The 25,518-nt window shown below is 45.5% G+C and overlaps 1 protein-coding gene across 1 annotated transcript in view; it reads left to right on the top strand.

Moving 5' to 3' along the window:
- FLDH (NAD(P)-binding Rossmann-fold superfamily protein) overlaps positions 1-25,518 on the top strand; it is a 45,688-nt gene that overhangs the window by 5,262 nt on the left and 14,908 nt on the right. The window contains exons 2-4 of the mRNA XM_087383627.1: positions 3,954-4,082; positions 12,236-12,400; positions 21,283-21,588. Of these exons, the coding sequence (XP_087239753.1) occupies positions 3,954-4,082; positions 12,236-12,400; positions 21,283-21,588 (600 nt within the window). The remainder of the gene's footprint in view (positions 1-3,953; positions 4,083-12,235; positions 12,401-21,282; positions 21,589-25,518) is intronic.

Here is a 25,518-nt window from a genome sequence, read left to right as displayed (position 1 = left end):
GCATCTAGTGTCAGTTGGTTGCCAATGCTCTCTAGGAGTGTGTATAGATAGCTACCATATGTGACATCCATTGTGTGGTCAAGGTGATAGTGGTCCTATGTGAAGGCAATTGTGGGAACAGTTTGTGTTGGATATGGTAAGGCAAGGTGAATAAACGTGAATGATGGGCTCCTGGCTTAAAGAGGGGGGAGTTTGGGTTATCTTCAAGTTGGATATGTCGGATTCGTAAAGAGGGGGGAGTCTGGGTTACTTTCTAATTGGTTGCTGATGTTCTCCAGGGAGTGTGTATAGATAGCTACCATATATGACATCCATTGTGTGGTCAAGGTGATAGTGGTCCTATGTGAAGGCAATTGTGGGAACGGTTTGTGTCGGAAATGGTAAGGCAAGGTGAATAAATGTAAGTGATGGGCTCTTGGCTTAAGAGGGGGGAACTTTGGGTTACGTTCCAGTTGGAATGTAACAGGACTCTTGATGGAGCGGTGACACAAATTCTTTAGAGAGACTGTTAGCGATGTATATGATGTAAATAGTTGGTTGCTTTGTTGCAGCCAAATAGTTTAGTCAAGGATTTGTTTGTCAAGGTCTTTGATGACGGGTTTTGAGACGACTCGAAGGTTCTATGGAGTGCTATGCGTATGATTATGGGTTAATTTGTTAGTCATGTGCCTAGGGGCAAGAATGTGGCTAATAAATTAGGTGAGTACCCAAGAGGTACTAATGTTGTAATTGCACGTGAGTTAGTACAGAGCAAGTGGCTAGGTTGAGTAAGGAGCCTTCTAGGGGGTCGAGGGTGGAGACTACAAGATGCTAAAAGAGGAGTTAACTCACTCCATGCATCCGTTCACGGTTTAACACATGGTCTTTTGTTTGCTGTCACTTCTCTTCACAAAACACATGTTGAGGGGAAATGCCTCGCCTCAATAGAGTAATCAAAGAGAAGGGGGAGACTTGGAAAAAAATTGTATATCATATGGAAACTCACGAATGGGGTCATCAACTCTCATACCATGCTCTAAATGAAAAAAGGGTTATACAAGATATAGGTGGGGACTCAATGTTCTCTTACCCCTCCATGAATGGTAAGATACGACTCTATGTTCCTAACTCCACCAACTCTATACCTAACGGTTGTCGGATGCTTGGTGGGGACGGCTATGACTATGGAGTCGAACTCATCGGAGTAAGAAAGGTTGGTCCCATAACACTTTGGCACTCATAGTGGAGCGAGAAATCGTTGAAACCACACATGGATATTAAATACAAGTGCATAGAAAACTACTCTATCTTAGGACTAAACACCAGGGTTGGGAACCCATAAGATTCATACAAAAATGTAAAGGTAAGACCACTGGTGGACAAGAAAGTCCACCCTCCAAGTATATGTTGATGAAGATCCACCACTTTGACGAGTCGAAGAATGACTCCGTGTGGTAAAGAACCAGATGCATCAACAATGCCATTATTGCTAATTGTAGATGCTTTTGAGGGTGTCTTCTGCGTTACATCTGAGAAAACAGTGCATTGCGGCACATTGTTGGATTTACAAGCAGCCCCATACCGTCTCCAGGATTTGCTGGCAGCTCTAGACCAAATGAAGAGGCGTAGTCAAACATGTTGCATCATCGCTCATCTAAAAGAAGCATCCGCGGATTTACTTGCAGCTCCAAACCTTTCATGATTTATAGGCAGTTCCATACGCATTCACTTTGACCACGGATTTACAACCACCTCCATACCTTTCATGGACTTACAGGCAGTTGTAGACTCTTCATGTCGACCTTGGATTTACAAGCGGCTGCCTACCTTGCAAGGATTTCGAGGCAGCCCAATACAAATTCCTGTGCATCACTGCACTAAATCATGTGCATTGATCGCATCGTGCGAAGAGGAGAGGGAGGGACATGTGTGTGTTGCGGGAGGAAAGACGTGCATTGAAGCAAGGGTCCATTGGGAGGATAAAATTTGCTCAGTTTTTCATTTGCGAGGCATTTCCACGTCTTTGCAAGAACTTACTAATCATAGAGCAGCTTCCCTTGTTCGACACAACAGCCCAGGCATAACCTTCCGCCGCTCGTGGACCTGACCATGCCCCATGGCTGCAAACACTTCCAAAGTGGAGGAAGGGTTAACCGATGAGTAGAGCTTCAGAGGCAAGAGAGAGAATAGGTTGATGGAGGCGATGGAGTGATCTTAGAAGTACCATGGCATTGAGAGAGTGGAGGAGCTACATTATGGTTTTCCCAGATGTCGATCAGCTCATTGGATTTTGGAGGAGGAACCTTGCTTGGAGGCTTTAGGGCCTCCCTTAGGAAACCTTCGACCTCGTTGGCATTGCTAGCAAAGACAATAGCCTCCCCTCTCCCAGAATCGGCGTTGTATGAAGAAAGCACGACATCGAGGTAAGTTCCAAAGTTGGGTTTTGATCATCCTTTGGGATGCCTTTTTCCACCTTCTCGACCAGACCAGCTCCACATTAGTACCCTTTGTGTGAATTCCTTCCCGACACGTCTGAACAGAGAAGTCACAGCTCTTCCAAGCTTGTATCTCGTGATTGTTTCGAACCGACCCTTCCCTTGGGGTTTGATAATACAACTTGAGGAGGACCCTAGGAGGAAGGCTGCCGTGGTGCACGCTAGGGTGCATTCCTGGGAAGAATGTATTTGATAGGTTGAGTAGATAGGCGAGTGCGATCATCAAGATTCTTGAACGCTGAGGTGGTGTCATGGGTGAACATTGGATTAATCCAGTTGCGGACCACTGGAGAGCATCAATGAGATGATAGCGACATGGAAGAGTGGTTTATTGGAGGGGGAGGAGGAGTGGAGGCAAGCAAAAAGAAGAACAACGGGCATGTGTGAAGGATCCCTTGATGGAAGAGGTTCTTCATCAAGGTCTGCATGGAAGAGTTTGCTGCTTTGGTTAAGGCATGCAAGCAATTAGGCAATTAGGATAAAGCTTAGGTATTACCAAGAAATCGAAAAGATTGCTTGATTGCCGAGCTCGTCAATTCTAGCAGGCATAGCATGTAGAGTTGTTGCAACCGCAAAGTAATGGAATATCTTGTGCAACCAAAGCCAGAATTTTCCCAATGCAACCATATCAAGAATCAAAGAGCTTCTTCCATCATAGCTTGGAATTCTTGCAATGATGCCATGGGTGAAGAGTCGATCCGTGGATTTGCTTGCATGATGTTCCTAGTGAAAATATTTGCTTGCCTCCTTATCCACTCCATCTTGTAGCTGCGTTGTGTCTGCAAGCTTTGAGGTAGAGATGATAGTTTTGTAGGTGGCTTGCGACGTTCTCTCTCATCAAGCCGCATCTATGTTCATTTCTTTGTTGTACTCAAATGAACCTTGCATCCCCGAATCGCTTGTGAAGCCGTGGCATCTACATTTCTTCAATGTCCTCGCAGTCTGCTTCTTCATGGAAATCTTCATCATGGCACCATCTCCAAATCGTCATTCATCAAGTAGATTCGACGTAAGGAGCAACGACATGGTGTGAATTTACTAAAAAACAGATAAGTGTGGTCTGCTACTGGGGGTGGTGATGAGACGGAGAAGTCAGTGATGTGTGAAGTGAAGGTAGGAGATCCCATGAGTCAACTACGTTGGAGCCCCCCCCTATGTGGGAAGCAAGTGAAGCCACCTAAGAAGGGCCAGTGGTCCAGGCCATTATAGATGATAGGATCATGTAGCCTGTCCATGTCTAGTAATGCATGTCCATAGCATGTGATTGGGGCCCGTGTGTCTGTGGAGACTCGAGACATCCCAACCTCGTCTATATCAACATCTGATAATAAAATAGAATCCTCATGGAAGTCCAAAAGTGATACTTGGCGTGTACCTGTCCTTGTGTTGAGAGAGAGAGAGAGAGAGAGAGAGAGAGAGAGAGAGAGAGAGAGAGAGAGAGATCTGAAAAGTGAGAACTTAACATTTTCTTCAATACAGGAAAACGTGAACGGGTTAAAGAATGTGATAAATGCTGTACAAAAGACATCAACAATTGAGAGGCTTGTGTACGTTTCATCCTTTTTTGCTCTTGGTCCATCTAACGGACAAGTTGCTGATGAAACCCAGGTATTCTCATTTGCTATTGTTTGGTTGAAAGTAGACACATTTGAAGACATTTGTGGGGGCCTCTGTAGAACTAGTTTTCCTCAGGTACCTATTTACGATGTGACATTATTTCTCTAGCGAGTATGTGCTCTTGGTGTCTATAAATGGCAAAGTATTGGGTTATGGATTATGTTTATTATGCATGTGTTCTTGATTTCCCTTTTGTTTTTCTCACATGATTTGCAATGAATAAAAGGAGAGTAATTCATTTGTTTGTGTAGTATTGTATCTATGAATAGTTTGAGAAACCGAATTGTTACATGATATTAAGATCTTTCAATGGAAAATCAACTTCCATTTTGATCTAAGTGACCTTTGGTTTTATGAGTACCTATGACAACTCTTGCAGCTACATATTGAGGCTTAAACCAATCAATTAGTATAAGCCTCATTATTTTTCAAATTCTGATTAAAGGTCAACCCAAATTCTAAGTAGGTGTTCCTGCCGACCAATCTTTAGAGAAACAGTGGATAGATCGAGCTCTCCCTTTTCGGTTCGATGCTGAATGAAACAATAGGAAATACCAATGTGATTTGCTTTCCCATGATCTTTTGGATTCTGTGTAAAGCAAGTGTGCTGTCGTCACAAAAGTTTGTAGGAGCTTCCCCTTGGACTGAACCAAGTTCACCTAGAAGACTTCGCAAGCCATATTGCTTCACAAGCACACTTGGATAAAGCAGTTTACTCTACCTTTGTGCTCGACAAAGCAACTGTGTCTTGTTCTTCTTGGACTGATTGAGCAAGAATGTACGACCGATTGTTGACTTTGCCTCTTTACCTCCACTCCCATCTGTATCATAGAATCCCGTGAGGTACGGTTTTTAACTTGTATCCTTCAGATATGACAAGTGATGATCCTTGGTACCTTTGAGGTACACGAATATCCTCTTTACCAGTTTCTAATTATGCTCACAAGAGCTTGCATAAATTGATTGACCAAGTCTATTGCATACATGATGTCCTGCTTGGATGTTCTTATCAGATAAATCAGTTTGCCAAAGTCTTGCTGATATAATATAGCATTTGGAACTGCTCACTCACAATCTGAAGGCATTGTGACCTGTTTCAATTGGAGTGCTAACAAGTTTGCATTCTGCCATATCAAAGTGTTTGAGGTTCCTGCACATTTAGTTGTTGGGGGATACCTCAAAAGTCACATGGGGCATCTTGAAGAACCTGTACGAGACATACAAACTCTACAAGGATCCTCAAACTCTAGAATCAACTATTCACCATGAGGATGGAGGAGGGAGATGCCATGCATGCATACCTCACAAGGGATTTGCAAGATCAGGGTTAGAGGAGTACAGGGCAGTGAAGCTTGCTATGTCGGGTTACAAGTGTATTCTGTGGGTGCCTCCGAGAGGCACTTGGCTTGTTTTCAAAGCAAGCCAGAGGATGAGGGAACCATATGGGATGTATTCTCTTTGTTTAAAAGTAAAATTTAACCTTGTTCTTCATTTAGATAGTTTCTTCCTTGTTGCCCTTCGTTCGGTTGTTCACTTTGTTGAGCCCTCTCACTTGGTGATTCATTTTGTTGAGGCCCCTTAGCTAGGGGGTTCAACATTACCCCCAGTGGTTTCTATAGCTATGTCCTCATGGCGTAGATGCCCTTTGCTATGAAATGATCTCAAATGATTCACCCTTTTGCTATCCTCATTTCACATAGGGATGGTCACCAAATGCACTCCGAGAAATCTTAATTCATCCTTCAGCAATCTCCAAACACAAGTTCCAAATGAGCTCAAACCTAAGTAACCAACTAGTGCTTGCACACTTCCTATTCTGATGATGTTCCTACTTTACCATAAAGGCTTCAAGAGGTTCACCCTTTTCTACTCCCAGCATCATGCAATTGGGTCTTGAAGAAGCCTCCAAAACACCTGTCCATATCAACAATTCAAGCTCCTCAAAGCAATAATCAGTATTCTTGACAAAGGTCATACAACATGCATTGAGGGCCTTGACAACAAGACTTCCCCCTCTATCTGCCAGGAAAAATTTCACCCTCCATTCTCTCACCCGTGAAGACATGGCAAACATTATGCCCAAAACAAACTGCTATGGGAATCCATGTTGAGAGCCACAGGGATCTCATTATGCAGGTGTATCTCTTGGTTGCGGGTGGTGTTCAAAAGAAAGAGAGAAAGATTTATAGTCATAAAGGGACTGGAAGGTCTATGAGACTAAAGGAAACCAATTACAATGACTTGTTTGGTGAGGCTTGGCGAGGATTGAGTTTGGGAAGTCGATTTCAGTGAGCCTTGGCAAGGCCTTTTGATATTGACCCAAGTTCGATTGCAAATTCTATAAATTCTTTGTTCTATGTTTTTGGGTAACCAAAATCGACCAAAAGGTCGATTTGCTGTTGTGAGGAGCAAGTAGGTGTCGTCAAGGAAATTGACCCAAGTTCAATTTCAGCGTTGAGGGTTGGAGTGCCTGAGCTTTGAGGAAGGAGAGAATAACGGATTATTCTTGGAGTAGTCCTTTTCTTGCCATGTGTCGCTCAAATGTTAGCTTTATAATTCACAAAGACCAAAATTGCAGTGAAAAACAAGCTCCCAATGCAACAAGCAAATTTTCTCTTGGTGTGAAGGGGAAGTAACGTTTGTATACCAATGCATTCCAACTTTCAATGCTTCAAACTCTTTGTAGCCTTCTTGATCTCAATCAAACAATCTTTAAAAGCTGAAGTTCTGGTGTAGGCGTTGAAGAATGTGAGAAATACAAGATTTGGGCCTGGGGCTGTTGTAACCTTTGTTCAAATGCTTGTAGAAGATAGTAGGACACGTCCAACCCTTACAATGACTGTAACACTAGTTGAAATGAAGCATCCACTAGTGCTTTCACTTTCCAACTGCTTAGCTGAAAAAGATCTCTGTAGCTTAAAAAAGGAAAATTTTCTCTCGTACAAGTTATTGACCATGTAAAGTTGTGGTTGCAGCTGTGTTGAGCTTTAAGACTGCTCTAAAGCTCCCAATTGTACGTACACCTTTTCCCCAGCTTGATGTACAACAGTAGCTATAGTAGGAGCAACTTCGAAATCTCCAAGGTGCTCCAACACCTCCAACAGCCTTTGTGGCTTCTCTCAAGCTCCTCACAAATCTCCTCTCACAACCCTCTCTAAGCTTTCACTGTGACAAGCTTATGCAGCATGAAGAAGAAGAGAATGAGATATTAGAGGAAGGTTATAAGCTCTAGGCCATCTAGAAAATGGAGATGGAGATGAGAGGAGGAGAGAAACCCTGTAGGATAGAGAGCACCACAACACATGTGACCTGTTAGAAATGACCAACAGAGGGTACGCACAGCGGAAGACTGATAGTAATGCCCAGGAGCTCACACAGTGTGCGTGTGGGGTGTGGAATCACAAACTTCTGAACTTAATGTGCATAGAATAGATGTGCAGACTCATCAATAGACAATGAACCAGCCAGATAGAGAAACCACCAAAATAATGTATTTCCATCCAAAGCTATGGACACAATACAAAAGAGATAGATACAGAGTCCCACCAATGGTGTGGTCCTCTGATCTTACCACAAGGTACTCCTCCTATCTGCTTGCTATCTCTAGACTCGAGCCCGCGTGCTCCACCTCGAGCTTCTGTAGACTTTCCGTCCAGAACGATCCCCTCCACCTTGCTGTCTGGAAACCAGCCTAGGTGGGCTGCCACTCAAGCTCAGTCTGCAATTCTTTCAGGGTCACCTTCACCTCCTGTGGATAGGCCCAAGGCTTGCCTTCTTGCTGCTCCTGTTTGCTGTCAGAGGGCTGCTTCAGAGAATATGATGATCACAACACCTTGCTGCCCTAGAAGACAGCCAATGTCCAGCCTCTAGGGAACTCAGCCTGCAGCACACCTTCCACTCTCCTTCACCCCGAGTGTGAGGCCCAAGGGAGTGGCTTCTGGCTGCTCCTTTTCTTGCTGAATGTTGGATATGAAATGAGGCCCAGGGCCTCTCCTTTTATAGGGCTCAAGGCCCCCTTGAACCAACCGACCAGCCAGCCCTAATTGGGCTGACTGGCTGGTCTGTAGCAGCCCTAACCAACCGACCAGTTGGTTGGCTGGTTGGCTGCCTATTCAGCCCTATTTAGGGCCATTTGCTGGTCCGTTGTTCCATGCAGGGTCCAGCCCCTTAGGACTGCTTACCCCGCCACCTGCCAGCCCTGCTTGCAGGCCATAGACCTGCCCATATACCTTGCCAAGGACCCTGTCATGCAAGCGCCTCTTCTTCTGGATCATGACGCAATCATGCTCCTCATCAAATCCTTTCTGCCAAGGCAGATCCAAGACATCCTGTCCCCACCATCTCCCTTTCACAAAGGTGTCTTCTGACGCAGCCATGCTGATGTCTCCAGGTAATTCACTCTTTGTTGTCTGACTAGCACCCACATGGCAGCCAGGATGCTGCCCGTGTGGCACTCCCTCAAACCCTAGGTTCACCCCCCCCATGCTCTCCTCATATGGGGGCTTACAAATGGGGAGGTGACCTTTCCAACATGACCTACAATGTACAGCTACCATTCAAAAGAAAGCTTTGGTTGGAAAGGGAAATGACCCGACCAGCAGGCAGGAAAGCTACCAAGAGCACCTAGGAATGAAGGCGGCTGGCTATGGAGAGGAAAAAAACAAGGTGAAAACCAGGCTATGGAGGGCGGCTGTGCAGAAAAGAAGAGGCGAGGTGAACCAGCAGAAAGAAGAAGACAACAGTGATGAAAATAAGGCAGCTAAGTGGATTTAGGGTTTCGAATTAGGGTTAGGGCTAGGTCTAGGATGACGTGGCAGCTATGGCTAAGAAACATGGTGAAGAGAGAGAAGGTTAGGGTGTGAGGAAATGATGCTCAAATGAAGAAATGACAAAGGATTTCATTCATTCATTAAGTGTATCAAGATAAGTGAAGTACAAGCCTTATATAGGCTACTCACTCACACACTAGCACCTATTGCATATGGGATAAGTCCCATGATGACACATGGCACTCACACAAGACTCACACACATAGACTAGTACTAGATCACCTAGTAGTACACACCAACACTTCACACCAACACACTCTTTGGCTATGATATCTCCAACAATGACATCTATCTCATAGTAGAATGAGACAATATGTAGATGGAAAGAAGGCACTTACAGGTGATTGGAAAGAAGGCACTTACATGTGATTCGTTATAGAATTTAGAGAGTTTGCCTATGCTAGCAAGGTGATGCAAGAGCCAGCGCATAAACAGCCCATTTGTTTGAGTGAGCTCCGTATCAAATGCATGCCAAGCATATGAAAGTCCACACAATACAACATTTGTTGTCAAGTGGTTTCTGTGGGTTCTATTATTTCCATTTTTTGGATGATTACATAGAAAGGAGAAGGATTAAAGCAAGTAGGTCCTTTATTTGAGAGCTTAGGACCTAGATATCAATTCCACGTAAGGCCATAATCTTGTTGTGTCTATTGGCTCCTCCAAATTCAATGCTGACATTGAGTGCTTTAGGCCCAGTGTAAGAGTATGCCTTGTGGACAACATCTGCATGTCAGAAATAGGCATTGAGTGGGTCTCATATCAAGATTGACATCGAGAAGTCAAGTTTTGTACTTGACTGAATTTCCACCCGCACCTCTTCCTCAAAAGGCTCTTTGTACAGGAGTATGATATAGGTCTAGACCCCCATTATTATTTTAAAGTGGGGAGATATGTGAGAGTTTACCTTAGTCATTGCGTGAGTTCAGCAGTGCTGTATGACCAGAAAGAGCTTCTTTTTTGCAACATTTGCTGACTCTAACTTCAACTCTCTTTTGGATTTGTCACATTCCTTCCGCTTTTGGTGTCTTCTTCTTTCTAAAATCTTTCGCTATGTGGCCTGGATTGTTGGAGTAAAAGCACTTTCAGCTCCGATTCCACCTTCTCTTATCTCCACTGTCTTCTAACTTGTTTCCTCTAGATTTGTTATCATCCTTCGTCTTGCCTTCCCTCTTGCCTTTTCCTTTTGCAAGAAAGGCCTTGTCCTTTGTCAAACTGCTTCTCCCAGGATCTTTCTTGGAGTACAAGAGGTCCAAGCTCCTCAAATGTCATCGGAGTAGTTTGTTATCTTGCTGCCACTATTGTGACAAACCCTTTCAAGATTCTAGGAAGAGAGGCAAGTACAAGCATGGCCCACGGGCTTGTGTCCACCTTGTGACCAATTGCAGCCAAGTGGTCACTTAGAACCTTCACCTTAGTGAGATGGTCATGGATCTAGTCACACCATCGCCGGATCTGCTGGTGTAACTCATGTTGTTGGCTCCATCGTGTCCTTGGGCTCCATCTTTGTTCCTTTGCTGATCTCCCAGATCAGTCTTGCAACGAAGTGACTGCGTAGCTTTACCTTCCAGATGGGATAGCGGCTCCCATCCAATTTCCCACTCCCTCCAAAGTTGGGAATAGACATGCATGAAGCATTTTGCAAGCGCCTGTAAAAGACTTGACAATCGCTGAACTGAGTGTAACACTAAAACAAAAAATTGAGTTTACAGCACCTTACCAAAATGGTGTCTCCTTGCTCGAGGGATGCCTTCCTCCACTGTGTTTGAGCAGATCAAGAGGGTACCACCTTTGGCTCTGAATCCTGATACCATTTTAGATTTGAAGGGTCAGCTGAACATAACCCTATGCAGTGGAATGATTTCAAATTGTATCAATCTCTCACGTAAGATAGGTGCACATACATGCTGAAACCTCACTCCAAAAATACAGCAGAGAAGGTACTCAAAATTTATTCATCCACAAGCGTGGGAAAACCTGGTTGGGAAAAGAGCTGAACACACCTAGCAAAAGGGTGCTGGGTAAAAGTGCAACCAAGGAAGATTGCTACTGCTGAGAACTACATAAAAATATCTGTCTTATCACTCCTTCAGTTTGTGGGGCAGTGGAGGGCTTTAGTGTCTGGCTGGAGTGTGGAAAATAGATCCCTTTTATATAGAGGAGGGGCTAGAGCTCCCACAAAACTGACCGACTGAGTCTGCATATAGGCTGACCCTGTCTGCAAACTTGACCGACCTGATTCTGCCGACCTATTTGAGGCTGCTCTCTGCCTCCAGTCTATGATTATTGCTGCTCTAGGGCCAGGCCTATAAATAGGTCCTGGCAGTGCCTTTCGGCCCCTTTCTGCCACGCAGTTCTATTCTGCTGCCCTTGCAGCCCTTCTGCCATGCAGCCTTTCTGCCTTCACAAGAGATCCAGATGCTCTTTAGACAGCTCCAGACATCGTACAACAGCTCCCTATAGGTACTTCTACCTACTCAGGCCAACTTACCCTTTGTCCTCCTTAGTTAGGGGCTCATACTTGGGTTAGTGACCAATCCTGGTTGCTTGATATTTTATGGTATTCTGGTTTACCTTTGGCAAGGATTCTTGTAAAGAGACATATCTGATGGATTTTGTGTAATGTGACAAGTGGCGTACTAAATGATCACTAGATTTAGTAAGTTGTCACTATTGGTTTATTTAACTTTCTGTTATGAAAGTTCATGATCACAAATGAAGGAATATCCCTCTTCATTTGTCAACCTGCATTCTTTCTTGACCACATTGCATGCATTCATATACTCATCGCTCTCTCATCGTGCATATAGGCATCAATGTAGCAACACTCTTCCCCCATTGTTGGGCGAATTCGGCATTATTTTTTGTGATTCTGCAAATTTGGAATTCACTGCATTCAACTGTGCATACGTTTGCTTCCTTTGGCATTATGGGTTCATAACGCTATCCTAGAGGCCAAATGGATAGACTTGCAAGTTGGCAAGTAATTGTGGTGTGCCAATATTTCTCCCATTTAAGTTGCTTTTGTGTTAGGTAGACTTCTCAAAAATTTCCAGGTTAGTCACGCCTTTTCTATTGCATTTTTCATGAGACAAGTTGTGGTTTACATCAATGAATTACAAAAGTCAAACTGGTAACCCTAGTCTACATTATGCTATTGGTCTTTTCAGATTATTAGAGCTGATGGATGCTTCTTGTGGAAGCAAACTACAGGTGACATGAGCGAGGCGTGATGCAAATTAGCATATTTTTGGGAACATTTGGTAAATGTCTTGGAAAGAAATTTGTTTAACACATCAGTTATTGAATTTGCAGGTTCATCCTGGTGTCTCATTTTGCACAGAATATGAAAGGTCAAAAGTTATCGCAGATGGAATTGCATTACAAGAAGCAAAAAGAGGTTTGCCTATTGTGCTCACGTACCCTGGAGTCCTTTATGGTCCTGGCAAAGTCACTGCAGGGAACTCTCTAGTTGCACTAGTAAGCTTCTATCAAGCATCTTAAGGAGTTATTTTTCCTTGTTCCTTTTTTTGGGGGGGTGCCTTGCATAGAAAGAGCAATGGAACTGGCATTCATAGTTGAAAAAGAAGCAAATCTTTGCCTGAACAACACCATAAAAATAAGGAGATCAAGTGGAGGAATATTTACGCTTAAAGACTATCTTAAATTCTAGTAACAACAATAAATGAGACAGTTCTTCCATTTTTGACATAATCCAAGAAGTATGGCTGGAAGCAACACAATGTACTACTGAGAGGTTTAATACAGAAATAGATGGTTACTTTAGCTTCCATAAAATGCTGTGACCGATGAGGTGGCAAACACCAACTATAAGAATTGCCTTGGGGTCTCCAAGGTGTGTGCATGTAGCGAAAAGTGGGAGAGGATCTGTAACATGCAATCGTTATCTGATCGTGTAATTCACAGCAAGACCTTCTTTAAACCTTTAGCGAGGAATGAGCGTTGTTTACCAAATGAGAGAGGCAGCAAATCATGTGGAATGACTCTATATTGGATGAGCATGACAGATCACTAGAGTGTCACATTACATGCAGTGGTCTAGATAGGAGAGGTGACCTGCTTCCACAGTAGGTGCCTAGAAGGCTTTTAGGAAGCTTTCAGAGGATCAGAGACTCTTATCAGTTAGCCACCTCAGAGGGAGTGCAGTCAGGATGCATTATATAGAGGCAGCCATGCCAGCAGAGTGGATAGATAGAGATGACATGCCTATCACAGAGTTGACTTGGTTGGAAGCTTTCATGGGGACAGGTATTCCTTTACAGGTTATTGCCTTGCGGGATGCACATGAGGAGACCCTTATCTTTGATATTCAGTCAAGAGGCAGACTCGTCAGATCTTCAAATGATATTCTTTTGGAGGTTGCCTTCCAGCCTGCTAGGATTGCAAGTTACATGGAGTGGGGCATGGACTCACAGTGGTATCTTGATCTAGATCGTGTTCTCCTGGCACTTGGGTATTGGAGACTCTAGTTGTATGGTGGTTCCCCCATCGGGTTCTTGCAGTGGGACCTAGGGGAGTGGGAATGGATTGATGAAGGGCATCGAGAGAAGAGCATCCCCTTCTTTCGTTACACAGTCAGAAATGCTAGGAGATTTTACCTTAGTAGTAGAGGTTGGAGGCCCTCCAAAGCTCCTCATTGGAATATAGTTCAGATTTCTGCAGAGGTGTGGAAAAACTTTTGGAGGAGGCTCTGGAAATCCCTCAAGAATAGAAAGATCACTTTCTTCTTTTGGCTTTCTATTCATGGAGGGATTGCACTTGTCCTCGATGCCACGCAGCAGTTGAGTCAGTTCAGCACTGCCTCTGGGAGTGCAGACAGGCGAGGACGATCTGGAAGGGTGTTGCTAGGATATTTAGCATATTTCATAGAGCACCCTTCTTCATGACTCGGGGATCAGTGGCATGGTTCTCTCTTACTGGCCCTATGGTGTTTTTCAAGGGACATGACTCAGACTCGGCCTTCATCATATGACGACACTCTGTGGAGTCAAGTTCTCTCTAAGATGTTCCCTTCACTGCTTTCAGAGCTGCTCATGCCTCGGTAGACACATCATGGGAGATTTTGGCTAGCATTGCAGCTTGGCATATTTGGAGGGCCAGATATAAGGAGGCGATGGAGGGTTCCCAGGTTCACCCTTCCCAGTCCATGGCCAGTATATGGACTGATACTATACATACACTGATGGCCATCTTGGCGAGCATGCAAGGGTCCTCTAGAGCAACTACAGCTAGGGGAGAGATTTTTTTCAGAGTTTGGAGAGGATCTCCTTTCTTCTCTGAGTCTCCTTCAAGGTTGAGGTGGCATTTTCAGCCTCCATTTTTTGTCAGCTCTTTTTGAGCTGGTTCTTTTTCTCATGCATGACATGATGTACTATCGCAGTAGAGCTTGCTCTTGTGGTTTTCATTCATACTTAATGAAGCAATCTTTTTGGGATTTTTTTTTTTGGGCTGAGCAAATTTTCTCATTTACATTTTTTCCCTAAACCACCATTAGTGGTTGAATTACTTGTTTGTAATGATCTTAACCCTAGTTAGCATTACACCCTAGGGTTGTAGGATTTTATACCTTGTTCAACTAATTGTTTCTTCTCCACCATTGTAGTGAGACTCGCCAGCGGGTTGAGACCCAGATTAGACTAGGGGACCTTCCCTCCATGCTCACCAAATTGGAGGCACGACCGATTGGCGTGAGTGGCACTGTTTTGTCGCAGGGCCATAGCTAGGAGACCACAGTGGATGACACATACTGACAGCCGTTGGCATTCCATCATAGGTTTTATGCTGCCATAGCAGCCTCGCACATCGCCAACTCCCTCTTAGGCTTGACTTCTCCACTAGCCCTGCACAGATTGTCATCACAGTGCTGCAAGTCCTTACCATCTCCATGAGCTCAGAGAGTGCTCTCTCTTTACGTATTGGTTTCATTATGCTCATGGATTTTTTCTTGTGGTCATGATGCACCTGTTTAGAGGCTCCTCCCCTCAGCTCATTGCATCAGGTTCCTTTTAGTCTCATAGACCTGTTAGTCTTCCGAAGACTTTTTATAAACTTTCTTTCTTTCTTTCTCACAAATTGGTATTGGAACAGGTTGCCTCTCCTCCCTCATGCCTCTCCCACCTTTAGAAAGCACTTCTGAAAAGGAACTCTGAGCTTCGTCATGAGAAACCTACTCTAGAATTGTTTTTAGATCAGCCGCTCGTATAAGAACCTTGCTATGCGCCATCTTCCTTTCTGACTTCTTTAGCTTCAACCCATTTGTAAAGTAATCAGTGGCCACAATGTAGTGTGCTTGTGTGCCCTTTGCTGCTGGATGGATGGGACCCACATAATCAATCCCCCATTTTTCAAATGGTTTTTGTGGAATGACTGTTGTTAGGGTATTGAAGTCCTTGTGTTGTGGCTTAGTAGTATGTTTGCATACATCACAGATTTTGATATATTCATAGACATCTGCCCAAAGTGTTAGCCCCTAGTAGCCCGCGAGGAGGACTTTTCTAGTTGTTGCTTCCCCTTGGAAGTGTTCTCTTGCAATGCCTTCATGGACTTCACTGAGGATTGGCATGATCTCATGTGGCATTACATTGTTGTGCAGCTGTTTCACAATTTTTGGAGATATTTCCAGTCATCATGATTACTGTACTTCACATGTACGGACTTGTATTGTGCAACGGTCACCTGCTGCATATCATTTCAGGCTGTTGTGGACCAGTTCATCACATTTCTACAGGTTTTTTTGCTGTTTATGAGCTGATACAACTGTTCCTGGCAAGGGAGATTTGTTTTGGAGTGGCTGAAGACTCGTTTTTAGGGTTTCGAATCTGTTTGCAGACCCTTTTTTAGGGTTTTGGACTGTTTTTTAAGGTTCATATTTGGAATTTCTTGCAGCAAATCCTAAGCAACATCTGCTGCTGTCCTGAATAGTTTTGACCTGTTCTAGAGCTCTTTTGAAGAGAATACTGCTGTTTATACAGGCTGCAGCTTTCTTGCTCAGCTATGCATTTAGAGTGTCTTTTGCCCTCAGAAAATTTTTGGCTTTTTGTGTCATTTGCTTGCATTTATTGGCCCTCATGCCTATTAGAATTATTATCATATTCTAGGCAGTGGCCAATGCAATGTAATAAGTGGGTAGGGGCACTTTTCCCTCATAGAGGTTTTTCCCCCTAACCACAGTCTAATCCCCAACTACGGTTAGTGGATAAGATAGGGTTTTGTCACTTAGACAAAACCCCTCATCTCTCTTTTGTACACACTTCATTTCAGTCCACTATTGAGTAGACCTACGTTCAGCTCACTCTCTTGCTCACTCTTGCTCTCTTTGTTCTCACATGTGGTATCAAAGCAGGTTCATCCTGCCCGTCCTCCTGCCTCCATCCCACTCCGTCCTCCAGCTCTAGCTCATGACCTGCAGCCTCCATTCTGTACAGTCCGTACGACTGCAAGGATTCCGTACTAGCTGCCATGCACGCTTTTGCACCATGCGTCCGTACAACAGTACGGTCAATCATATTGTTTGCCGCCCGCATTTCGTACATCTTCTGGCAGAGTGCCCTATAGTCATCCGTACTTGCACGCCGTCTGTATTGCCAGTGTACTTGCATTCCATATAGGCCACCGTACAACAGTTGACAAGTTCTGTATAGATTTGCCGTACTGCATCGTACCAGCTCGTCCGTACTTCAATGCTGTACTTTTTGGTACAGGTGTACGGATTCCATCCGTACAGGTTGCACCGATCGTACAATTGTACTTAGCCGTACTGACAATTCCGTACTGTCAATCCGTACAGTTTGGAGGCGTTAGTACCTTGAGCAGTTTTCCTTTGCAGGTGCATCTTAGAAGGCGCTTTTGTCAGGCATTTGTGCATTTGAGCCATTGTTTGGTTGAGGTGGTTCCGTTGCAGGTGGAGGATGCATGAAGGAGACTTAATGTCAAATCATGTGACTAACATTCAGGATCTTAAGGAGCAACTCCCAAGTATTGATGAAGTTATTCCAAATGCTCAACTTGTCTCGACTACTTTGAGCTTCTTGCCGGAGTTATATTTTTCTTTTCACACGTCGCTCAATTTGGACTTGAGAGGTAATCCAAGTTCACACATGTTTTAGGAGTTGGTAGGACTTCTGTTGCAAGAGGAGGAACGCAGAAAAACATGTCAGTGAATATGCATGGTGGAGAGCAGGGCATTGGTTGCCGAGTACAATGGTTTTCAGCCAAAACATGATGCAAGACAATCATCTGGAATGGGCAAGAAGGGTAGATAAGCCCAAGAAAATGATGGGGAAATTCTGTTACTACAAAAAGCTAGGTAATGAGTATCCAAAAGAGGATTGCAAGGTAGGAAAACAAAGAGTCTAGCATGGCAATTGGAGATTCTTCGCATTCAGACGCCAGTAAGGATGATGCTACATCAAACTACAATGGGCATTTGTCACTTGCAGTTATGATATTTTTCATCTAGATATATATTTTTCACTTACAGTTATGATGCCTCTTGGGAGTCTTACTCATTCAGTGTTTATGAGATTGCTAACACAGTGTGTTTTGACAGTGGTGTAACTAGGCACATAATGCCTAGGAAGGGCTTGTTTGATAGATTGCCTCCTACTCTTGTTGGCAAGAAAGTTTGTTGTGCCAACCATTCTTCTTATCCTATTAGAGGATCTGGCGAGATCTTGCTCACAGCCGTTGATGGCTTTGACGTCTGTCCTTTTTTTTTCCAGAGAAAAGAACTTCTATTGATGCTTGTAAAAAACGATCATACAAGTTGGCAAATACCATAAAGGTGCCAACCATGAAAATCAACGAAAAATTAAATGCTGGATGTTAGAAAGACACTCCTGCTGCCAGAGATCCCAACTCACTACCTAGGGATTCTCTGTAACACGGGCTAACAACCAGGGTGGCGGACTATACAACCATATGATCCCTCTCAGGGTGATGTTGTAGAAAACACCTGCAGGCCAAGCCTTGCAGACACGTTCCCGTCGTGCGATGATAGCTCGAGAACCTGGAGAACCTCGCTCCCAAATGGCGCGAAGCGTGAAGATGCTGTCCTGCCAGATGGCTACCAAGGTGGCCGATGGTGGAATGTGGTGCTGGCCCATAACCCAGCTGCAGGGAGCAACCCAGATATTCCATGCCGTAATGCTGGCTACTGTCTCCCACACGCTGTCCTCCGACGAAGGAAGAGGTCGATGACTAGTGGGAGGGGTCGCCTCATGAAACTCAATGCTGTGAATGCACAGGCCCTGTATCCAGTATGCTGGAGAGACCACATCAATGAGAAAGGCATGGCCTCCCTCTGACAACCAAGCAGCCATGCCCCGCGTGAAGTCCCTCTGCGTGCCCTGAAGCCTCACCACGATCCGAAGCGCTCCTCGCCATATCCTCTGTGTTGTTGGGCAGCTCCAAAGGCAATGGGGGATCGTCTCCAAAGTCCCAATCGTGCATCTATGGCAGCTGCCATCCACTCGCATTTGCTCCAACCAAGGGCCAACATGAAGACCTCCATGCGCTATCATCCAAAAAAAGTAGGAGATCTTCCGCGGTCGGACAATGGACCAGAGGCGTGTCCGGAACCTGGATCTCACCTCTCGAGGTACCTGCTACGCTGCCCAATGCCGCTCTCTCGATGGAGTCCAGGCTATCGCCTCCAACGGCATGCGGCGTCCTATGCGTGTAGTAGAAGAAGGGCACCTCCTCCACTCTCTGCGTGGCCTACTCTGGACGGCCAGAACCACTCGCCTGGGTCCTATTGTACCTTAGTGAGGGGACGACCCTCCCATAACCATAAGTGCTAGCGAGCTGCATCCAGATCTGAGATGCAAGAGGGGTTGATTGACCACTCCTTGCCCAGACGGCCCACTACTCTGACCCTCTGCCACCCTAACTGATCCAAGGCTCCATCCATCTCATAATCTCCACCTATGAGAGACTGCAAGAGGCCACCTGGACCCACATTGTAGAACTGGGCTCAACTGAGAATGGGAGGGAGGGGGCATAGTTGAATCTGAAGAGGTACCCTTGTCCCTGAGAACTAGCCCAACCACTGTGCCGGTGTGAAACTTTGAAGGCCCGCCCACCAAGACTCTGGGATAGCTGCCTCAATCTCTGCCATCCTCGGGCCCACGCCCCGAAGATGTGAGAGGGTCTCTAATCATACCTCTGCGTCAACCGGGAGTCTCGCCCACATCCTGAAAGATCGAGCAAGGCCGTTGTCCCACTGTGCCCAAACAATGTGTAACCTCTGCCCCAACATGCGACAATCCTGATCCCGGACCTCCGGGTGCCAGATCAGAGGTTGTCGTGCAAACTCCTCTGAAAACTGAGGACTAGCCCGGATAAGACACCCCCTGCCAATCGTTGCCAAACTCTGAAGAGAATCCGCATCAAGGGAGATCCCTTCCCTATAAGGGGGGCCTTCGAGAAGAGCCATTTGTGTAACTGCTGCCACTAACCACCCGTGCGGGGGGTGTTCCGAAGGAGACCGCGCTGCAGAAGAAGTTTCCAAGGCTTTGTACCTGGAGTGAGGCCCCTCACTACCAACTTGCCAACAAGGCTCTGCTCTGCATCTCCGGATCAATGATGCCCAATCCTCCCTAGGCCTGGGGCAGGATCACTATCTGCCAGGCTACCTTGGCTTGGGTGTTACGTGTGCCGTCCGATCCTGCCCAAAGGAAATTGTGCACCAAGCACCTCAGCTGTCCCATGCATCCCCTGTGAAAACACTAGCACGAGGCTATGTACCAGGCGGTAGCAAGGAGGACCTGGTTAGCTACCGAGGCCCTTCCTGCAAGAGAGAGTTTGGCCGAGCTCCAGTACAAAAGCTTGCGCCGAACACTCTCTAGGACCAGGGAGGTTTGCTGCTCTATTGAAATATCAATGCCAACCTGGCAGCTAAGGTATCTCGCTGTCTGTCCCCTCGGAATCCATCGGAAGCCTAGTGCTGAGCCCCAATCCTGCCTCTGTCGCTACGAGAAAGCCGAGTGATTTGGTCCAGTTGATCCTCGAGCCTAAGGCTAGACAATACACTGCCAAGGCCTCCCTAACTGCATCCAAGCTCTGAGCTGAGCCCTCTACAAAAAGGGCTGTGTCATCTGCAAACTCTGAGTCCAAAAGCTCCTCCTCCTATCGAATTGGGAGCCTCATCCCCGTGAGTCCCGTCGACTAAGACCTCAGAAAATTCCGTAGGGCCTCGGCCACAAAGAGGAATAAGAAAGGGGCAAGGGGGCATCCCTGCCAAATCGAGCGGGAAAGCGAAAAGGCCTCCCCCCTGTAGCGACCAATAAGTATCTAGCTCGAACTACTTGCATAGAGGGCTGAGACACCCCTGATCCAGCGATCCAAATAGCGAAGCCTCTGCATGGTGCCCTCCAAGAAAGACCACTCCACTCTGTCATAGGCCTTCTTGAAATCCAAAAGCAAAATCGCGAGAGGCTGAGACTCCTCTCTGGGCCAATCCAATGCCTCCCAGAAAGTAAAGATGTTGTCTAGGATGCTACGCTCCTGGACAAAACTTGTCTACGTGTCATGGATGATGTCCCAAGGATGTATTCACACCGCACTACTCAGAATCTAATATTTTCTAACCCCCAGGGTTTCTCCCTCCCTCGTGTTGAGCCTATGGGGTGGCTCTTAGGCCTCTTTGAGGCTATTCATCCTCTTTTTGTGAGAATGGACTATAGAGGAAGGACCAGCTCTTCTAGCCTTCTATGTACACGATCTTTCTCGAATCTAAAGATGACCTTGCTTGCTCAATCATAACTTACTTTCTCCTTTCAATCTGCTTCCATGTCTGTAATTATGCAAAGAACACACTGAGCAATTAGCAAAGGGGAGGGGGTATTCCCCTTGATAGTTATCAAAAACTCATTAGATTTTTACCATGCAAGCATAGTCATAATTACAGATTACTGAGTATAAAAGCCGATACAGCTCTTCACAGAAGAAGTGTCTTTTTCACATCGTTTTGTTCTAGGAGAGGTAAAGATAGCCGAATCCTCAAATAAGATGCCCATTGTTGATGATGTGAACCTCTTCATGCATACGTTTGTACATATTCATGTGTATTTAATCCTGTTATTTAAGCTTAAGCATCTCATACCTTGCTTTCTGCTTATTGCTTGAACAGTTCCTTATGTTTCCTGCTTACTTGATTCATGTTCTCTATATTCTTTAAAACATGCATAGAGCAGACGCCCCCCCCCCCCCCGGCCTCAAGATGAGCCTTTGCTCTTGTTTTAGAGGAAAAATGTTTTGTGTACGTTTGCATCATAGAAATCCACCCTTCTCAACCTCAATCTTCTGTGTTTTCTAGCTAATGTAACTTCTTGTCTTGGCAGCTTGTGGAACGTTGTAGTGGACGATTGCCTGGTCATTTGGGAACCGGAAAAGACAAATTCTCTTTTTGCCATGTGGATGATGTTGCTGTAGGCTGCATAGCAGCCATGGAGAAGGGAAAGCAAGGAGAGAGGTATCTCCTCACTGGAGATAATGCTTCTTTTGATGAGCTCTTGGATCTTGTTGATAGTCTGAGAGGGAAGAAGCCTTCTTGGTTCCGGACCCCTATATGGATTTTGGGTATTGTTGGTTGGATTTCTGTCTTCTGGGCTAAGCTGACTGGCTATTCTCCAATTATCAGTTATCCGGTATGTATCTTGTTCTAATTTCAGAATACTAAGCTTAACGTTTGGCATGTCTTTCGTAGTGAATGTTAGAATTATAGATATAATTCAGCAGTGACCAATGTAATTTAATAAGATAGTTAGGGGCACTTTTCCCTCTTTAAGAGGTTTTTCCCCCTAACCGCAGTTAGTCCACTAACTATGGGTAGTGACTACTAAGGTTTTGTCACTAGGACAAAACCTTATCTCACTCCTTCAGTTGTATCACTCTTACACTCATCTATTTGCAACTAAGCTTTCAGTTCTCACCTTTGCTCTCTCTCCCGATCTCACATTTGGTATCAGAGCCTCGTTGAGCTCTTGCCTCCAGCCCAATCTCGAAGCAGCCCATACAGCTTGCCGTATCGTCCGTACAGATTTGTACGGACTGATTCCGTACAGTCCGTACTGTACCTGCGATGCCTTGCCATTCGTCATCGTCATCGTACAACTCCTGCATTGATTCCGAACAGCACCGCCTGCTTCATCGTACGGCCCTACAGCTCGTCGCCGTACAGCTTGCAACCCGTACAATACCTGTGCTGCCTTCCGTACAGCTCCATCGCTATCTTCGCCATACAGATCGTACGACTCCTGCACCAGATTCGGTACATCGTCGCCAACCTTCGTCAGTACTACCCGCACGTGTGGCGCCTCGTAGTTCGTGCAATCTGTCAGGTCGTACACCTGCAGCTAGTCCGTACGTTCGTCGTACATCCGTGCCAGCTTGCCGTACATATCCGTACAGCCGTACGGATTCTGACAGTACAGGCTGAGTTGCACAGCTCCGTACAAACTACCCTACTGTTTGCAGGTGGGCTTGGAAATTTACAGTTTTGCAGGACTTTTGAGTAGGGTTCTACTTGCAAGGTTCTTGGCAGGCGCATTCTTTGCATATAGCCATTGTTTGGCTCAGTTTTGTAGTAGCACAGTTGGATTTTTTGGGCAAACATTGCAGTAAATCTGCAAGTGTCGAAGAAATTTGGGGCTTTTGCAATTATAGTGTAATTTTGCAGTAAAAATTGAGGCTTTTGTTCAGAAATTGCAGATTTGGGGCTTTTAGTAATTTGCCCCTTTTTGGTTACAATTTCAAGCCACAAATTGGGGCTTTTGTGTTGGGAGAGCAATTTTGGAGATTTCAGTTCATACTGCCTTTCTGTGAGTGCTTTGAAGCACTTTTGGCAGGTTTTGGGAGATATTGGATGCTCCGGCAGATTTCTGACAGAGACATTACAGAGATTTGAGTTGCATTTTTAGCCAGTGTTTGGCTGTGTTTTTTGGGATTTGTGCACTCCATTCCCAGCAAGGGAATTCAGATTTGCATTTGCTGTATTTTCTTTCTCAGACATGGCCCAGCAAAATCAGAATGATTTCCAGTTCGGTGGTCTTTCACAGGAAGACAAGTTGGATGGTACCAACTACTCCCTCTGGAGTTTTATGGTACGCAATATTCTGATTTCTCGTAATTTGTGGGATTATGTGAATGGGGATGAGATCTGACCAGCAGGTATGGCACCTAATACCCCTCTCCAGCAAGGAGGTGGAAGAGGTCGTGCACAGGGTGCAGTTGCAGGACAGGTTGTTGGTGCAGCTGTAGCCACCACTCCAGAACAAAAGAGATGGGATTCACGGGATGCCTTAGCTTTGTCATGCATCTCTCTTTCAATGAAAAGATTTATCATTCCGCATATCCGGTCGTGTAAGACCTCGAAGGCAGCGTGGGATATCTTAGAAAGCATGTATGCAGCCCGGAATGATGCAAGGGTATCTTTCTTGAAAAGAGAGTTAAGTAATACACATATGGAAGAGGGTGACTCCATGTCAGTCCACCTCACAAAGCTACAGGATCTCAGAGAGCAATTATTGAACATTGATGAGATTATTCTTGATTCAGAGATGATTACCACCACTCTGAATTCTCTTCCTGAGACTTATCTCAGCTTTCATACCTCGCTGAACTTATCATTGAGGGGGGGTGCAAATCCTCTCACTTTTCATGAGTTGATAGGACTTCTGCTTCAGGAATAGCAGACCAGGAAAAACTTGGCTTCACGTGCAGGTGAACAAGCTATGCTCTCAAAGTTCAAGTCAAAAGGAAAGGGACAGGCAAAGACATCAGTAAATCAGCCTCCAGTGGGTTAGGACAGCCTTCACAAAAGGCTAAGAATGATGCAAGTAAGCCCAAGAAGAAGGGTTTTTGTCATTACTGCAAAAAGCCAGGTCATCACATTGCAGAATGCAGGAAAAGGCTTGCAAAAGAGAAGAAAAACAGCTCTGGTATGGCTGTTTCAGATTCAGCTCCTCATGCATCTGACAATGGGGATGCTGCAGCCAACTTTGTTGGACAGGATTATGCCTTTTTATCTTGCATTTCAGATTCTAGGCTGACTGCTCCAGATGCTCGGGATAGTACAGCCACTTGTAATGATGATACATATGCCTTTTTGACTTGCAGTTATGATCCTTCCACGGATGCATCAACATTCAGTGTCAATGAAACACTGAATCCTTGGTATTTTGACAGCGGTGCCTCCAAGCATATCACTTCTAGGAAGTGTCTCTTCACTTCCTTGCATCCACCTCCCGTTGGTAAGAAAGTCACTTGTGCCAACAACTCGTCATATTCAGTACGTGGTACAGGAGAAGTTGAGCTTACCGCCATTGATGGCTCAGTTTTCAGACTTTCAGATGTCTTGTATGTGCCTGGTATCACCAAGAATCTAAAATGCCACGACATCCCAAAAGGGGTCAAGTGAAAAAATACAGAGCAGTCCCATGTCCTCATGAAGGATATAAGTCTCCCACGAGCTGCCAAAGAGGTGCCTGTACACCGCTCCCACTGACTCCTAAGAGTGAAGATAATCTCTGCCCAAATGGAAGCGAGAGTGTCAGCCTCCGTGCATAAATGGTCCCCAAGGACAAAAGAACATCGCGAACACCATATCCGCCATAGGGTAATGCTGGAAATCACCTCCCAGGCTGACCCTACAGCTGAAGTAGGCATGGAATCCTGTGCTGGTACCGGTACCAAAAGTAAATCTTGCGGCTCCATGATGCTGGCCTCCATGGGACCCCGTCTCTGGCGATGCTGCATGAAGAAACCGAGGTCTCCTGGCTCTGACTCAAAGAGAGTAAAGGCTCCAGATCCTCTCTCCCAAAGAGCAGCGCCCCACGTCATCAGAAAGGACTCAAATGTGACATATGAGAACAACATGAAGATACCTGTCCATACCACTCTAGAGCTGGTGCAACTCCATAAACAATGCTTGCTAGATTCCTCTGCAAGTTGACAACCCATCTGCTGGAGCCAAGTACCCACAGGTATGCCCCTATGTATAGTGAGCCAAAGAAAGTAGGAGACTTTCCTGGCTCTACTGATGCCCCAAAAGTGAGTCCAATAGCTCAGCAAGAGCTCTGCAGTAAGTCCCTGTGCATGCCAATGCTGGGAGGCAGATGGAATGTGATGAGAGTCTCTCTGCTGGAGCCTGTAACCTGCCCTCGTCGAGTACTGGAAGAAAGAAAGAGGACGAACGCCTGCCACCGGAGCTGGCCATGCCCACTCACCTGGGTCCCAGTCAAGCTCCGCAAGAGGTCGACCTTGGAAAATCCAAAGTCTCCATCTAATATCCTCTGCAATGGTCAACCTGGAAGGATCTGTGGCCCATTCCTTACCCAGGCAACCAATGACCCTGACTCTCTGCCAACGAAGCTCCTGACGATCCAGGGGCTGAGTGGGATACAATCTATGAGAGGAATCCGTCTCAAAATAAACAAACGGTGCCGGTCCTAAGCGAACTCCAATACATAGCCCAGCCTCACTAAAACAACCTAACCAGGTGGAAATGGGATCAATATAGGCTGGATCTGTAAGTACATCCCTCCACTCCTGAGGAATAGCTCTCATGATCAGTAATC

Source organism: Dipteris shenzhenensis, chromosome 13, assembly GCF_047967505.1.
Source record: "Dipteris shenzhenensis isolate YYH24624 ecotype China chromosome 13, Dip_SZ_1.0, whole genome shotgun sequence".
NCBI classification, from domain to species: Eukaryota; Viridiplantae; Streptophyta; class Polypodiopsida; order Gleicheniales; family Dipteridaceae; genus Dipteris; species Dipteris shenzhenensis.
Note: the sequence above shows the minus strand (reverse complement) of the source record. Positions and strands in the feature narration are given on the sequence as shown.